General features: G+C 41.4%; 1 protein-coding gene across 6 annotated transcripts in view; it reads right to left on the bottom strand.

Annotated features, from left to right (window-relative positions):
• Window positions 1-18,173, bottom strand: part of RBM33 (RNA binding motif protein 33) — a 117,309-nt gene extending 99,136 nt beyond the window's left edge. For all 6 annotated transcript variants that reach the window (XM_060107955.1, XM_060107956.1, XM_060107960.1 and 3 more), the window contains exons 1-2: window positions 17,578-18,173; window positions 3,587-3,665 (exon numbers count right to left, since the gene is read on the bottom strand). In XM_060107955.1, the coding sequence (XP_059963938.1) occupies window positions 3,587-3,665; window positions 17,578-17,620 (122 nt within the window). In that variant the 5' untranslated portion in view covers window positions 17,621-18,173. The remainder of the gene's footprint in view (window positions 1-3,586; window positions 3,666-17,577) is intronic.
• Between the last annotated feature and the right edge of the window lie 204 nt (window positions 18,174-18,377).

Genomic DNA, 18,377 nt, shown 5'->3' with positions numbered 1-18,377 from the left:
TGCTGCTCCCCCAGTATCACACCTGCTTCTTTAGCCCGCCCCGTAAACATCCCCGTCATCAAAGGACCTTCAGTGGAGACCTTCTCAACATGCTCTTTCCTACCGGGACGTACACTGATACGTTTTCTGACTCACTCTTCTCCTAAACTTCCAAACTTCTCCTCTACCATCCAGTACATGGAAGAGGCCATTTTATGCTTTAAAAATATCAAATAAAGAAATACGTATGATACAGAATCTTGATATGCAAACATGCACTGAAGATGAGTGAAGAGAGGACACTGGGACAAATGCTAGTCACAGTGGAAAGAACAAGAAAAACTAGAGCCCTGTCTCACTGCACACAAAGCCCAATTCCATCACAGCAGAAGACCAACTAATGTCAGGACAACCAAAATAAATTCCCACTGAACAAATACTGGGACAACTCAAACAGGAATAAGAATAATAACTACAATGGATTTAAAAAACACGTGCAGTATTTAAATCTATGAATTTGAAACGATTCAAAAATAGAACTCACCTCTGGAGGATGCTAAGGAACTGACCCATTCTTTTGAAAACCGGTAAATAAAAGTAAAGAATCAAGCACTTATTCTGTACCTCAGAGGAACCAAGTAGTTTATGGAATTACCACAACTAACAGAAAAAGAAGGAATGACAGAATGAGAATATCACCACTTGGATCACCTAATGGCTGGTAACACCACAAAAAGTTAACAAGACATTGTGAAGCTCCTGATAGAGGAACACACCACCAACTAAGACACTGCAGAGCCCCTACTCCTGCCCAAATTCAAACCTGAATCTGATCAACCTCCAGATCTAACTATGAATTTACAGAAAATGCAAGAGATGAAGGAACATACTAAAAACACTCCAGGAGATGCAATCACCAAAAGCAGAAATTCTCCAACTGCAGGGAACTAACAAAAACTGTGGAGAGAACTTACAGATGAAACAATACTTAAAAGACCTACCAATCAATTATGATATATGGATCTTATTTGGACTCCAAGTCAAACTATAAAAGAACACACAGACACATATCCACATTATATGTGTGTGTATTTGTTATATACTTATATATACATGAGACAATCAGGGAAATGTGAACATTAATAAAACATTCCTATTAAGGGACTTCTTTTTAGATATAAGTCTATTATGGCTATATTTATAAATCCTTTATTTTTTAGAGAGATACAATCTGATATATTTTCAGATGAAATTACATCTGTGATGTGAGGAGGGTTACAGCGATCACAGATAAAACAAGAGTGCTTCCCACTGACACTGTTGAAGCTGAAGGATGGTATGTTGCCTGCACTGTACTATTCTCATATACACTTGAAATTCTCAATAAGTAAAAAAAAATCAATCAATTTAATCAATTTCAGGAGGAAGGACAGGACGAAGGAAGGAAAGGAGGGAGGGAGGGAGACCAAAAAAACACTTTAAAACTTTCATAGGAACATACAGAATACTGGGTAGGGAAGGATTTCTTGAGGACAAAAGGCAGAAAGCAGCTTGACTGACATCACGTGTCTCCTGAAGAGGTGGCCTCAGGAAGGCCACAGTGTCACCGAAGAGCACTCCTTACCAAAGGCACAGCCTGAATCTAGGCTTGAGGAGCCACCAGCAAAACCACACTTGAGGGCTGCTACAAGATAAAACAGTGTGTCCTCTTCAAAAGTGTCAAAAGTCATCATAGACAAAGGCTTTACAGAAGCCTTTACAGAAGTTCTTAAAGACAGAATTCTTCCAGATGAAGAAACAAAGAGGAGGAAAAGAAACTCATTTTTGGCTAGAAAGCACATGACTGGGACAACTGACAAACCTTGGATAACCAAGGTAGATTCAGAAGAAAATGGCATGATACAAACTACTGCAAACTACTGTCAAATGGTGCAGGAAAGAAAAATGTTCTATGTGTGTGTATGTGAGTGTGTAAAGAGGGAGAGAATAACATGAATATGACAAAAAGCAACTGTGAGTCTGAGAGAAGGGCTTATAAGAATTTCTGGGGCTTCCCTGGTGGCGCAGTGGTTGAGAGTCCACCTGCCGATGCAGGGGACGCGGGTTCGTGCCCCAGTCTGGGAAGATCCCACGTGCCGCCCAGCAGCTGGGCCCGTGAGCCATGGCTGCTGAGCCTGCGCATCTGGAGCCTGTGCTCCACAATAGGAGAGGCCACAGCAGTGAGAGGCCCGCGTACCAAAAAAAAAAAAAAAAAAAAGAATTTCTGGGTTATTCTTGCAACTTTCCCATAAGTCTGAAAATGATTTTCAAATACATTTTTCATATTTTAATTTAGAAAAACATACAGGAAAAGATTATAATGATATTATTTATAAAAATCTACTTGAAGACTATTAAGTTTAAGACAATACATACCACAGACTGGAAGGAGTTATCTCTAAGCGCAAAAAACAAATTTCAAAAAGTATAAAGAATCCCTAAAATCAATAAGGAAAAGACAAACAACCCAAAAGAAAAACAGACATAAATACTACCAGATGACTAACAGAACAGAAAGTCCAAATGATGAGCAAACTATGAAAATACACAAGATTTTACTCAGCTCCCCATTATAGTCTTTTAAATAAAACTAGTTATCAGTACTTCCCAATAGGACCACTGCTTATATAGAAAACTTTGCTCTAAGCTCTCACTTTTTGATGGACTACCTTAAGAATCATTGAGGGTAACCAACTTTATGTAGACTATAAGAATTACATAGTTTTTAATGTAGATTTTTCAGTACTTCTGGGACATCACAGTTTTCAAACGGCAACCACGTTATTCTTTTCACAGCAGTATATCACTGTTGTTCCTTATTCAGGTCTATTGACCTCCATTATCAAACTTTCTGACTGCAACTCCAAGGTAATGTTCATATTTTCAACACAGTATTTAAGATGGTAAGAAATACGCAACGAACAGTCATCATTTGAGAACTCCCCCAACTCAAATGAAGGCCTCTGTGCACTTCTCCAGTGCACATCCCTCTAACCCCTACTAGAGCGCCTTCCCAGAAGTAATCACTACACGGAACTGACATCTATCATAACTGTAGACATTTTTAATAGTGTGTGTGTGTGTGTGTGTGTGTGTGTGTGTATTCCTAAAGAGAGATTTCCATCTTCACTAGTTATCAGAGAAATCCAAATTTAAACTACGAGATACCATTTTACACAAATTATAATAGCAAAAATGTTAACGTCTAGCCAAATACAATGTAGAATGTGGAGGAATTCTGTTGCTATTGTTGTTGCAGGCGTACAATTACTCCAATAATAGCCCTGGGTGCCCACCAAGTCAATACCCTCACTGTATAAAAACAGAGAGGTAAGACCCCCAGCGCTCCACCGGCAGCCCTGAGACAGCACGGGCCTGGGGCAGGAGCCCACCACAAGGCCTTCCACCTGGAGTGCTCAGCCCTGCCCTACGTTAGCCCAGTAGGGACCAGCCTGCCCAGGGAAGAGCATCAGCAGCTAACACACTGCTTTCAGTAAAGATCTCTGTGTGGCCTAGCGACGGGAGATAAGTCAGCATGGATCCTGCACGTAACCAGGGGTTTCCGCACCTGTCCCAGTCCTCGTCTGCAGCTCTTCTCCTCCAGGACCGCTCCGCACCAGGCTTATCAAACTGGTCAAAGTCATCATCTGTGAGCGAGAGGCCACGAAAGTCAGTCTTACTAAATTAAAACAGACACACATTCAAATACTGAAACAACTTGTTTCATTTAAGGATTCCTGACACGACATTTTAAAATAGTAAAATTTCATATACAACAATTATAAATGCTTTAGCCATTTTTAATAATTAAAAAAATTTAAAGCACACATCTACCTAAAGAAAATCAACTTACTAAACACTATTAGGCATGAAAACTGACAGAATCGATTTTTTAATCATAAATTTAAGTAAAACTGTTTTCTTTTTAAAACAATGGTTTTTGAGTACATATTTTTCATTTTCTACTACAACTCTATAAAAGGGGAAAATTGCCGACTTTGCAAAAATTAAAGAGACTTTTCTAATACTTTTTGAAATTTTTACATTTTTCCAAATTAATCATGGAAAACTAAGACCCTATTTAAGGGCAGTAGAGATTATGTAGAGAATTAACAAACAATAGAAATACAATACAAGCTACATACATAATTTTAAATTTTACTACTGTTCACATTTTAAAAAGTGAAAAGAAAAAGACACAGAAAACTTATGATTACCAAAGGGGACAGCAACGGAGGGAGGGAGGGACAAATAAGAGTACAGGATTAATAAACACAAACTACCATAGATAAGCAAAAAGGATTTACTGTACAACACAGGGAATTACATTCAACACCTTATAATAATCTATAATGGAATATAACCTGAAAAAAATAACTGAATCACTTTGCTGTACACCTGAAACTAACACAATATTGTAAATCAACTATACTTCAATTTTTAAAAAAAGAATTATAAAAAATTTTTAAATAAAGACGAAATTTAAACAGGTTAAATGTTAACAACATTTTAACCTAGTGTATCAAAAACATCATTATAACATGTACTCAATACAGATAACTTTAAGATATTTTACTTTTTTTTTTCCATACTGAGTGTATATTTCACATATACACCACATCTCCTACCTCATTTTCAAATTTACTTTTATTATTAGGAAAGTCAAAGAATTGGAATTTAAGTTTTTCATCTTAGAACACATGCAAGCAAAGAGGCTTGAGAAGCAGCAGCATATGTCTCCCCAGAGAGTCTACCTAGGGGAGCAAGATGACATAAACATAAAACCCCAGGAATTTTTCCAGCCTGGGGCTAGAAATTAACCAATAAAGTTCTAGCAAGGTAATACATCAATTCCTACCATACACTACCAAACAGAATAGGTGTTTTAAAAAAAAGAAGAAGAAAAAGAATGAGAGATATTAAAGAATTAGCATCCTTGGGGAATTCTGCTTCCAGGATAACATCAGGAGGAGCTCCACCAACCCACTCTGTGAAACTGGTGAAAATTATTTTTAATGAAATGACTCATGTCTCTGGAATTGATTCTAAATGCATACATTAAATGGAAAACACTCATTCAAGAAATCTACTCACATTTGGTAAGAACGGCTACAGGATTCTGTGGTTTTTGAACCAGGACCCACTCACTCCTCCCCCTCACAGCTCAGTGAGGCATCAACTCCATCCACTCTAGACCAGTGCAGCCAAGAACAACAGACCTCAGCATTCCTCCCCCTTCGCAACCTGCCTGGCGCTGAGGCTAACTCCCGGGCGTGAGCAGGAGGCCGGGGTTCCCTTCTTTCACCCAGGCCCCAAGTGTGGTACAGACGCCACCGGCACCCAGATCACCCCTGCCCCAGCTCACGGGGTGGGGGTTTCATACTGAGAGGTAAGCAAGCAGATCCACGGCTACTGCCAGCACCCGCCCCCCACCCTGCTGCCACCCAGGCACTCAGCTCCTAGAGCAAGGGTGTCACCCAAGAGACAAGTACATCACTGTCCCCACCCACAGCACAAGAGTTGGGGCTCAGAGTCAGCCCAAGGGGCAAAGCAAACCTTGTAACAACAGAGCTCCAAAACTCTCTCAGAGGAACTAACTTCGTTATGAACAGAGTACAAAAAAAGTCCTAAGCAAAAGGTGCTCTCAGAAACAGTGAAGGTTTTGGAGAGAGATTAGCAAGATAAGAGTCACTGGAGATAAGGACTGAACTGCAGGATGCCTAGTGGACCAGAGAGAAATGAGGAGACAGGGGCCAGGGCCCTTACTTACTTAGAACAGATCTCAATCACTGACCTCAGACACTATCCAATCAAAGGAGCCTGAATTTGACTGGTCAGTCTGTAAAGGAAATTATGGCCCAGGGCACTGTGGAAGGTGTGGTTAGAGAAAAAGACGGAAGGAGCCCAGCCAAAGCACCACCATCCCAGGGTGACTGTGGGCATGCCAAGGCTGTGGCTCCCTTGAGGAGTGACATCAGAAGCTTCACACTGCCCAGAGTGGGATGTGGGGTGGGAACAGACTTCACTTAACACCTAGCTGGTCACCAAAAAGGTAAAATAAACAAGCAAGTAAAAACAGGCCCGGGGTGGAGAAGTGGGGAGAGCAGCACTCAGACGTGACACAATATATTATCTAAAATGTCCAATGTCCAACAAGAAATTACAAGACATGCAAAGAAACAGGAAAGCACAACCCATAACCCACCAGAAAAAAGGCAACAGACACTGCCTGTGCGGGACTTCCCAGGCAGTCCAGTGGTCAAGAACCTGCACTTCCAATGCAGGGGGCATGGGTCTGATCCCTGATCAGGGAACTAAGATCCCACACGCCACGAACATCAGCTTTAACAGACAAAATTAGTCATTATAAGTATGCTCAAATAACTAAATGAAACCATGATTAAAGAACTAAAGGAAGGTATGATGACAATGTTGCACCAAATAAACAGTAACTATAAAAAAGAAGCAAAAAGAAATTCTATAATTGAAAAATAACTAAAATGAAAAATTCACTAGAGGGGCTCAACAACAGATTTGAACGGGCAAAAAAGAAAGAACTGGTAAACTTGAAAACAGATCAACAAAGATTATCCAATCCAAAGAACAGAAAGAAAATATGAAGAAAAATGAACATAACTTCAGAGAAACGTGAGATACCATTAAGCACACAAATATATGTGTAATAGGAGAAAAAGAGAAATAGAAGCAGGGAGAAATATGTGAAGAAATAATAGCTAAAAACTTCTCAAATTTATTTGTAAATATTAGTCTACACATTCAAAAAGTTCAACAAACTCAAAGTAAAATAAACACAGAGATCTACAAATACACACATCACAGTCAAAATGTTTCAGAGACAAGGAGAAAACCTCAGCAGCAGCAAGAGAAAAACAACTCATCACTTAACAAATGCGATAGGATTAACAGCTAATTCTCATCAGAAACAATGGAGGTCAGAGGCATATACCAAGTGCTCAAAGAATTCTATATCCAGGAAAACTATCAAAATAAAGGTGAAAAAAAGACATTCACAGCTAAACGAAAACAGAAGAAATTTGTTGCTAACTGACTCTGTAGTTGATTGAACTGTGTGCCCCAAAATGACACATTTAAGTCCTACCTCCCCATTCCCCCACCTGTGAATGTGACCTTATTTAGAAACAGGGTCTCTGCAGACATAATCAAGTTAAGATGAGAGTATTTGGAAGTTAAATAGAAATTTAAGACTTTGCAAAGCTTTATTTACCATTTATTTAAAAATAAATGGTACAGTACTATCATTTTTTAAAAAAGATGAAATTATACTGAATATTACCCCTAACAGATAAATACAGGACACTCAACTCAGCAGCAGAATATACATTCTTCTCAGGTGTACACGGAATGTTCTCTGGGATATATGTTAGGCCATAAAACAATTCTTAATTAATAGTTTCAAAAGGTCAAAAGCATACAAAGCATACAAACCTGACTAAAAAATGGCTGACCCTTGAACAACACTGGACTGAACTGCATAGGTTTCACTTATGTGTGTATTTTTGTCAATAAATATGTACTATAGTACTACACAATCCGTGATTGGTTGAATCCACAGATGCAGAACCATGGATATGGAAAGCCGGCTGCAAAGTTATGCGTGGATTTTCAACTGCATAGAGGCTTGCAGTTGACCCCTTCATTGTTCAAGGGTCAACTGTATAATAAAACTAGAAATAAACAGAAGGAAAACTGAAATATTCACAAATACATGGAAATTAACCAGTACACTTCATCAACCCATAGGTCAAAGAAGAAATAAGAAACAGGGAAATAAGATGTACTTTGAGAAAAATGAACACAAAAATACAACATATCAAAGTTTATGGGATGCAGCAAAAGCAGTACTTGGAGGAAAATTTATGGCTACAATTGCCTACACTAACAAAGAAGAAAGATTTCAAATCAACAACCTTAATTTAAATCTTGAGGAACTGGAGAAAGAAAAGGAAATTAAACCAAAAGATAGCAAAAGGAAGTAAATGATAAAGATTAGAGCAGAGGGACTTCCCTTGTGATCCAGTGGGTAAGACTCCACGCTCCCAATGCAGGAGGCCCGGGTTTGATCCCTGGTCTAGGGACCAGATCCCACATGTGGACTTCCCTGGTGGCCCGGAGGTTAAGAATCCGCCTGCCAGGGCTTCTCTGGTGGCGCAGTGGTTGAGAGTCCACCTGCCGATGCAGGGGACATGGGTTTGTGCCCTGGTCCGGGAAGATCCCACATGCCGCGGAGCAGCTGGGCCCGTGAGCCATGGCCGCTGAGCCTGCACGTCCAGAGCCTGTGCTCTGCAACGGGAGAGGCCACAATAGTGAGAGGCCCGCGTACCACAAAAAAAAAAAAAAAAAGAATCTGCCTGCCAATGCAGGGGACATGGGTTCAAGACCTGGTCCGGGAAGATCCCACATTCCACAGAGCAACTAAGCCTGTGCACCACAACTAATGAGTCCACAAGCCACAACTACTGAGCCACCGTGCCACAACTACTGAAGCCCCTGCACCTAGAGCCCATGCTCCGCACCAAGAGAAGCCACCGCAATGAGAAGCCCGCAGACCGCAATGAAGAGTAGCCCATGCTCGCTGCAACTAGAGAAAGCCCGCACGAAGCAACGAAGACCCAACACAGCAATCAATCAATCAATCAATCAATATTTATTTTTTAAAAAAGAGGCCCGCATGCCACAACTAAGACCTGGTGCAGCAAAAATAAACAAATAAATAATAAAAAATAAAATAAGTATTTAAAAGAGAAAACTGTGTCCATTAAAAAAAAAAGATTACAGCAGAGATACATGAAACAGACTAATAAAACACTTTCAAATTCATTCTGAGGCCACTATAAAACTAGACAAAGATATTAAAAGAAAAAAAATTGACCATTATTCCTCATGACCATACATGCAAAAATTATTTTTAAAAAATTAGCATATAGGACTCTATAATACATTAAAAGGATAATACACATCATGACCACATGGGTTTATCCCAAGAATGAACGGTTTGTTTAACATCCAAAAATCAATACTTTTTTAAAATCAATGTAATGTGTCACAATAACAAACTAAAAGTAGAACACCAAATTATCATCTCAATATAAGGAGAAAAAGCATTAATCAAAACCCAGTAACCGGGATTTCCCTGGTGGCACAGTGGTTAAGAATCCGTCTGCCAATGCAGGGGACACGGGTTCAAGACCTGGTCCGGGAAGATCCCACATGCCGCAGAGCAACTAAGCCCGTGCACCACAACTACTGAGCCGGCGCTCTAGAGACCACGTGCCACAATTACCGAAGCCCACGCGCCTAGAGCCTGCGCTCTGCAACAAGAGAAGCCACCGCAATGAGAAGCCCGCACACCGCAATGAAGAGTAGCCCCCGCTCACCGCAACCAGAGAAAGCCCGCATGCAGCAACGAAGACCCAACGCAGCCAAAAATAAATATATACATCAATACATAAATTTATTTTTTTAAAAAACCCAATATCCACATTCCTTATACAAACTCTCATCAAATTTAAGTATAGAATGGTATTTCCCTAACCTGATCAAAGGGCATCTGTAAGAAAAACCTATAGCAAACATCACAGGTAAAGGCAAAGACTCGGTGCTTTCATCTGGAATCAGGAACAAGACTGGGATTGTGGCTTCCATTACAGTGCAATTCAGCATTGTAATGGAAGTTCTACCTAGTGCAACCAGACAAGAAAAAGAAATAAAAGGAATTCAGATAGAAAAGGAAGAAGTAAAACTGTCAATATTCACAGCAAACATGATCAACTATGGAGAAAATCATATGGAATCTATGAAAAAAAGGTACTGAAACTATTCAGTGAATGAAATAAGGTCACAGAATATAAGAACAATATTTTAAAAATCAATAGTTTTTCTACATACAAGGAATGAGCAGTTGGAAATTAAAAAACAAATCCTTGCACTAGCTTAAAAATATGAAATACATACTAGGGACAATCATAATAAAATTTGTGAAAGACCTATAAATTAAGAACTATGGAACACTGCCGAGAGAAACTAAATACCTAAAGGAAGTGGAAAATAACTAGAATTCCCAAAAGGAGACAGAGGAGGTTGTAAATGTGGGTAACCTTGTGCTTGGACAAAACCACATTAAGCAAAGGAAAAACCACACCTGATAAAGCAGAAAACAAAAACATACTTTCTTACCACCTGGAATATGGAATGTCAAAATGGATATGAAAAGAATTCTAACTCAAAATCCTAAGAAACAAACTAAGACAAGAACTCTGTATGCCTATTTTTATTCTTCTTACATTTTCTGCATCACTTCCCTTCTGTTCTCCTTTAGAATATAAACAAATCCTTTTTTTTTAAAGTTCTAGTTTGTATCTGTCATACTAAGCAGAACCAAGAGAACAAAACATGTCCACACTAATCCAGAGTTTTAAAGGAAGAACATCGCATCCCTGAAGACCAAGGGGAAGATCAACTCAGCAGGACAAGAGTAGTCAATGCCTTTACCTAGAAACTCTCCTTCTAAGGCTAAACATAAACATTATACCAGACATGCTATGTTATTCAGGGAATCAACTTTCCTCATCTGCAAGACTTAAAAACAGCTACTGGAATTTTTACAATCTTCAATTACAGAACAATTAGATATCTGTAACGAACACAACTCTTTTACTTATCATTCTTATTTCCTCATCCTTTCCAGGAACCTGGAGCTTAGATTAGAAATTTTATAGAATATTAACTTGGAACAGGGTTCTAGCAACTGTCTAGTCCAAGGGTCAGCAAACTGCAGTCCACAGGCCACGTAGGGTCTGCCACCTCTTTTTGTCCAAATTTGGCTACTGCCTGACTTATGTAAATAAGCTTTTATTGGAACACTGTATGCTAATTCAGTTACATATTCTCTATAGGTCTTTCAAGCTACAAGGCACAGCAGAGGATTGCAAGGGAAGCCCTGTGATCTGCAGAGCCTAAAATATTTACCATTTGGCCCTTTACGAAGATTGCCAATCTTTGCTCTAGTCCAAAGGTTCTAACCTTCTTTCTTTCGCCTCAACACCATTCTCATGTATACATGCTCATATTCTGAATCACTAACAGAGTCAAAATTCCATATTTTGTAAGTGAGGAAATCCAGACCCTTTATTTAAACAGCAACTAGAGAAAGGAATTGGACTAATATTTAAGAACATTCAAAGTGAGCATCTTTGCCCTACAGTATAACTACCAAATTTTGAGTAACCAAGCAAAATTTTCAGAAAGCACCCCTACATCATGTACTTGAAAAATTATTTGTAGTTTTGTTCTAAAACTCTCTTACTTTCATGGGACCCTGGAGAGGTTTCCCTAAAGTGAACTTTGTATTTCGCTTATGAAGTGCAGTGCACACTGACACTTTGTTTTGCGAGTCTTACAACTGCATTTCCTCTTCCTGTGTTGGAAATTAATCACAGCATGAGTCCTGAAGGAAGACAGAAGACAGAGCAGGGCCCTGCCTCCCATAAAAGCTAGACCCTTGAGTTCTCTGCTGGCCCGGGCAGGCTGGGAGAGGACAAGAAGTCTGAGCTCAGCCAACTGAACGTTCCCATCATGACTTAGAATCTAGAGAAAATGACACCCCATTTCTTTTCCCAAGAATCCACACCTTCTTTTTAAAAAGTGAAACCTTCTCAACTGCTAAAGATTAGCTGCTAAATTGGTGAAGTGTAAGGGAAGAAATGTCAAAGAAAGGGAGAAAGTCCTTCCACCCATCTGTCTTTCCTTCCACAGACAGAAGTAACAGCTCTGCTGAGCCTGTGGTCCCCACCGCTCTACGCAATGGTGCACAGGATGGGAGGAGTGGACTTCCCAGAGCCTCCTTCCCTGTGTGGTGTTGAGTTAGAGTATGCGAGGTAAGGCAGCCACAGGAGCTTTGAGTCACAATTATCATCAGTTACTCTGATGAGGCAGAGGCAGGACAGATGACGGACGGACACACACACTGCAGATATGAGGCCCTCAGAGGTCAGAATGTGCTCTTGAAAACCACGTGTGGCATCCGGGCTTGCAGGAGCTGTGACGGTCAGTGGGGGCTTCTTGAGACTCGATACCATCAGAAGTCAACACCTCCAGTACTGCAGACTTGAGACAGCCCACTGGAGCTTCGCAATAGTCTTCAGTTACAAGGGCGTCCGGGCAGGCTCCCAACCATCAGCATCAGATAACCAGACTAAGTTTTCCTGACCATCACACCCCCAGCCTTTCCAAGGATTGTACAAGCCTCTAATACCTGTGTTAAAGCCCTTCATACTTGGAATGCAAAGCATGGCCTCTGTCCTAACTAAAACAAACATGACTGATAAAGCTCAAATAAGCCTAGCACTACTGAAGAGCTGAAGAGAGGCTTCATTTTACTTCAGCAAGCTAGCATTTTTATATTTGTTTTCTCATTTAATCCATCCCCAAATTCTCCTTTTACAGATGTGAAAAGTAAGACTAATCAAAGTTAGTTAACGGCAAAATCAGATTTAAACTCTGGTCTACCAAACACGAAGTACAACGCTCTTGAATTTATTCAGGAAGCAAATGCAGTAACAAACCCTCTGATTTCCTATGTAAAAATATGAAGGGTAACCGTAACTTCCTGAATGTTTAGGTAGGAAGATCACTAATTCATGGAACCTACAAAATCATGACGGCGGAATCACTCTAAAGCACAGGTTGCAATCTGGTGGCCTAGAAGACACACACTCTCTTTGAATTATGTTGTCTTTTTTTTAATCAACTTGGTTGCCAATATTTTAAAAATATAATTATATATAAGTACCGGAGTTACAGCTTCTTCCAAAAAACATAAAAATATCAAAAGATCTACAACAGTGGACTCACATTTTGCTGTAGCTAAATCAGCTAAAGATGAACAGCACCTGGCCAAACAGGAACAAAATTCCTGTGCTTATAAGTAGAGTAACTGATGAGGAAGTGGCAGCCACAGAGCCTAGCTGGAGCAAGCCCCATCAGCAGCTGCAAGCCCACCCAAGGCCCACACCGCCCTGACTTCTGTTGTTCTGGTCTTAGTTGTCCAACTCCTTTATCTGACTCTGTGAACTACCAAAGTATCTATCCTTCCAAAAGAATCTTAATGAACTACCTCATCATGTTGATCTTTTGTATAGAAATGAAGCATCAAAATCCAATAATAAGAATTTCAGAAAGTGAGAACAGAGGAATTGAAAGGAGAAAGATAGTACCGTAAGAAAATTTCCCAGAACTGAAGGATGTGTATTTCCAGACTAAGGTATCCACCAAATGCAGCACAAGAAGTAGAAAAAGACCTATGCTAATGAATGTTATAACAATAAGGAGGAACTGTTAAAACCTTCCAGGAAGAGAAAAAAGGTCACATACAAATGACAGGAAAACAGAATGTCATCAGACTTCTCAAGAGCAGAACTGGAAGACAGAAAACAACACAGCAGTACCACCAAAAATCTAAGGAAAATGAATCTAAGTCAAATCTAGAGTTCGAGACCCAACCAAATCATCAATCAAGTATGAAAATAAAGTAAGAATTTATTCAGACATGCATGGGTCTCAAAAATTTACCTACCTTCAACACACCCACTCTTAGGAAACTGAAGCCTTTAACTCTATATTTGTTCATCTGAAAATATAAACATAAAGAATAATTTTCCCAGAAAAATTTATCAAAATTGACCCATGGATTTAAAAAAGCTAAATAGACCAATAATATCAGAAGAAACCGAAAAATAAATAGGCAACAGATCCAAATGGCTTTGCAGACAAGAGCTCTTCTGACATTTAATAAAGAGATGTTTACAATGTCCAGAAAATCTCACAACTCATTCTAGGAAGTCAGCCTATCTTACAAAAAACAGGATAGCACCATGTGCACACACAAATACAAAACTATAAGCCTATCTCTCTTATGATCACAGATAAACCCTAAAATGAAAAGCAACAAAACACTGAAAAGGACTTACAGAACCAGAAGGTTTTGAACACAAGATTGCATGATTGATTCAGCATTGGAAATCTATCAATACATCACAGCAAGATATTAAAGAAGGGACCTCATGATCACCTCAATGATGCAGAAAAGGCTTTGATAAAATTAAAACCCCAACTCAAAAAATAAACTTTCTTAGCTAAACAAACAATAACTACCAGAAAACTACAGCAAACACCATACTCACTGGTAAAACATTAGAAGAACACTCATTAAACTCATGACACGATGACAAGACAAAGATGCCTGTCATCACCCCTACTACCCAACATTATATTGGAGGACTTGACAAGGAATGGCTCTAGAACGAGAAGTACAAGAAAAAGAAATGAGACATAAATACTGAAATAGAAGAGACTGCAGATATGACAGTCTGACTAGAAAATCTAAAGCACCAAACTCTTAAAACAAGATTCCAATAAGCCAGTTATACACAATAACCAACAAAAAAAAGTTTTTCTGTAGTAGATCAGCAACAAATTTCAGAATAGGATGAAAAACTACACCATCCACAACAACAAATACAAAATATCTGGGAATAAAACTAACAAGAAATGTATGAAAACTATATAAAGAAAATTTTACTAAGGTAAGTTCCATAGAAGACAGAGATCCCTTCTCCTATGGAACTTACCTTAAGTAAAATCTTCTTCGTATCTGCAATCTCTTCTATTCCAATATTTATGTATCCCAACCTCTTAGATCAGTGCCCAGCACAGAGCAGGTACTCAGAAATGTGGTAGATAACTGACGGGCAAAAAAGAGCTTGACAGCAAGACATTCTTGTTGCTGAATGAAAGAACCCATATTGTAAAAGTATCCATCATCCCAAAGTTATATTAATAAACTCAATGCAATCCCAGTAAGAATTTCAGCAGAATTCTTTATAGAATGTGATGATTCTGAAGTTTATTTTTTTTAAATGCAGAGCTAATCGAAATTTCTGAAAAACATGCTATAATATATATAGACACACACCATGGAGCAGTAATTTTTTAAAACTATGAATGAGAATTTAATATGTTATAAAGTTGGAAAAGATAAGAGAATTCAATAAATCATATTAGAACTATTAGAAGCCCCGAATTCACACCACACCCAAAATAAAATTCCATATGCAATAAAAGCTAAACATAAAAAAAGCACAGAAGCATAAGGTATTAAAAGCACAGAGGAACTCTTGGCATGGAGACACCATTACGAAAAAAATTTATGAAAGCAAGTGACAAAAAAAAATCTGAAAAAGAAAATATATATATGTGTAAATATATATAAATGAATCACACTCTGCTGTACACTTGAAACTAACACAACTTTGTAAATCAACTACACTTCAATAAAAGAAAACTTGGGTGGGAGCGGTAGTTCCCTGGTGGCCTAGTGGTTAGGATTCCGGGCTTTCACTGGTGTGGCCCCGGGTTCAATCCCTGTTCGGTTCAATCCCTAATCAGGGAACTAAGATCCCACGTGCGGAGAGGCAAGGCCGAAAAACAAAAAAACACATGCACAAAAAAAGTTTTTAATATATGTAGCCTACAACACCATATTTCCACTTCTAGAGTTATCAATCCTCCAGAAATATTTGCTTAAGCACACCAAGATGTGTCTGTAGACGTTTAGTGCACAATTTTCCACAGCAGTGGAAAAGGACATATAACTGAAATGCCCATCAATACAAAAATGGTTAATCAATAAATGGTGGATCCATGTAACTCTCACCTACTAACACAGGCGAGATCGCCAAGACCTACTACTAAGTGAACAAAGCAAACTGGGGCACACACGCCGGGAACTTGGAATACACGGCAGGTAAAACAGGCAGCATTCCTGTCCTCAGGGGGCTTACAGGCTCCTGGGGAAGGGAGATTTAAAAAAGGTAAATAAATAACCAAATAAAATCACAAACTCAGGTAACTGCTCTGAAGAAAGAAAGGTGCCACAGAATTTAGGTGAGGGAGGCACACAAGCAAGAGATGGACATATGTGAGACAGAAAAAAGAATGCTCAAGGGAGGCCTCCCAAGGAGCCTGAGACCTGGGGGATGAAGAGCCAGAGGGAGGGCAGGAGCAGTCCTCCTAGAGGGAAGCAGGCTGACCCAAGAGCTTGGGGAGGCTGGGGGACCGAGTCATGCAGAACTCACACACCTTGGTAAGGAGTTTGCCTTTAGTCTAAAACCAATGGGAAACCAGGCACCTGCGACAAAATGGAAGGAAAAACTCCAAATCATCAAAGACAAAACCCACTTAATCCTCTAAAATAGCCATTCTCAAAAACTTTCTAGACTCAGATTTACTAAGGACACCAAAAAGCTTTTGTTTATGTGAATTACATTCACTAACATTTGCTATTTTCGAAATTAAAAATGAGAAACTCAAAAAGCTATGCAAGCACACACTCCACTGGCCACCTGTACAACGACGCCTTCACGTGTCACGCAGCCTTTGGAACACTCCACTATGCTCCAGTGAAAGAGCGACACATGCAAGTGGCAGGAGTGCTATTAATGGAAACAGTTCTGACCCAGGAGCTCCCAGACTACACTTTGAAAATGGCACAGAACCATGATTCTGAACCCCAGAAAGTAACCAAGTAAGGAAGGTAAACCAAGTATTTTCAAAATTTAACTAGAAAGCCTCAGGGAAAAAATCACGTGACAGAAAAACGGCATACACCAAATCATACTGCCAGAAGTGACATTTCTTGCATTTAGTCTCTGTGGGTTTTTCCATTGCGCCATATGAGCGCTTCAATACTTAGACCAAAATACTTAGACCTAGACAGGATTATTGCAACGTACTCATAAATAAGCATTCCTAAAGAACACGCAGTAGGATGGTTTGACCTTTCAATAATGAGAACTAAGCCCAAACACTGCTGTTGTTCATACTTTACCAGTTAAGGGTCTCCTTTATCAAAGTTTTCGAACTATCGTAAAGTCACTTTCAAGTGTTTTTCTCACGTTAAAAAAAAAAAAAAAACTCAATCAACAAAACGTGATTTCAACCAGAAAGTGACTTGACCTGAAATCTGTTTTGAGTTACGTCCCCTATCAAACTCATCTACGCTCGGAAAACAAGAGAAACTACCCAGAGGAACTGCATCAGTACCTGACGCTTTTCGGCCCCGTTTCCATCTCTGTAAGATGCTGACCACGAAGCCCTAATGGGTCGGTATCAGACCACTAAGGAGTTCATGGAAAATGAGACCAGCCCGGGGAGGTTATTTTTTCAGACTCCTGGCTCTCCGAAACTCCGCACAAACACATCCCCTCACGTAGGTGAGTCCTAACCGGGTCTAGTGCAGGGGTGCCAACCACCCGGAGCCCGACAGGACAACTCCCCCTGGGCCGCGACCCTCCCCCAAAGGGCCCGGGGGCGGGCGCTGTCCCCCCGCCGCGCAGGCCGCCCGCCACCTCAGGTGAGCCTGACGCCTCACCGCCGCGAAGGCAGGGACACGACGGCACAACGACGGCCGGGAGCGGCCCGCTTCCCCCCGCCGCCGCCTCCCTCGCGGGGCCGCTCACTTACCTCCAGCGCCGGTTCCTCCGCCCGCTCCCAGCGCGGCCGCCATAGTGCTCGCTGGGCCCGGCCTTCAGCCTCGCCCCACCAAGCCAGCTGTGGGGGCCGCCGGGCCAGCCGGGGCCCGGAGACGCGCGGCGGGGGACGAGACACGGGGGGCAGCGGGCCGGGCCTGGGGGCGGATGGCTGCGCGGCCGGCAGGTGGCTGGGCCTCCAGCCTGCTCCTCCTCAGGAAGAAAACAACAAACTATCGCAACATGGCGGCCAGCTCGGCCCGCCGCCGCAGTGCACGCCGGGATGATGGCGGCCGGGAGGCGCCGGCGCGGGCTCACCCTTCCTGGCCGCGGCGGCTCCGAGCCACCTCCGGGGGACGCAGGCCGAGCGCGGAAGTCAAACACGCGAGCGTCCGCCTTCCTCGGCTCCGGATAGCCTACTGTTTAACGTGGGGGCGGTTACCGGCTGTAGTTCGGCCCCGGGCTCTGTCGCAAGGCGCTTTGCAGCAGTTGGCGCCGTGCTTTACGGCCGGCGGAAGTCTCGTTGAAAGTGGGAGGGAGCGGACCCCCGCTCCGCAATGGGACCTGAGCCTGGTTTCTGTGTTCAGACAGTGCGGCGCGGGGTGGGGGCGGAGTAACTGAGCGGTGGACCGACGCGGGGAGCGAGCGCGCCTGGGGCGGGCCGGGAGGTGCCGGGCATGCGCACTGCGGGCTGCGGGCAGAGACGCGAACGCTGAGCCGGTGCGGCCCTGAGGCAGACGGCGCGGAACGAGTGCGCGAGAGTTTGCGTTTGAGCAGCGACAAAGGTGGAGAGCA

The sequence above is a fragment of the Mesoplodon densirostris genome, chromosome 9 (assembly GCF_025265405.1).
Source record: "Mesoplodon densirostris isolate mMesDen1 chromosome 9, mMesDen1 primary haplotype, whole genome shotgun sequence".
Classification (NCBI taxonomy): domain Eukaryota; kingdom Metazoa; phylum Chordata; class Mammalia; order Artiodactyla; family Ziphiidae; genus Mesoplodon; species Mesoplodon densirostris.
This window is presented reverse-complemented; position numbering and strand designations above follow the sequence as displayed.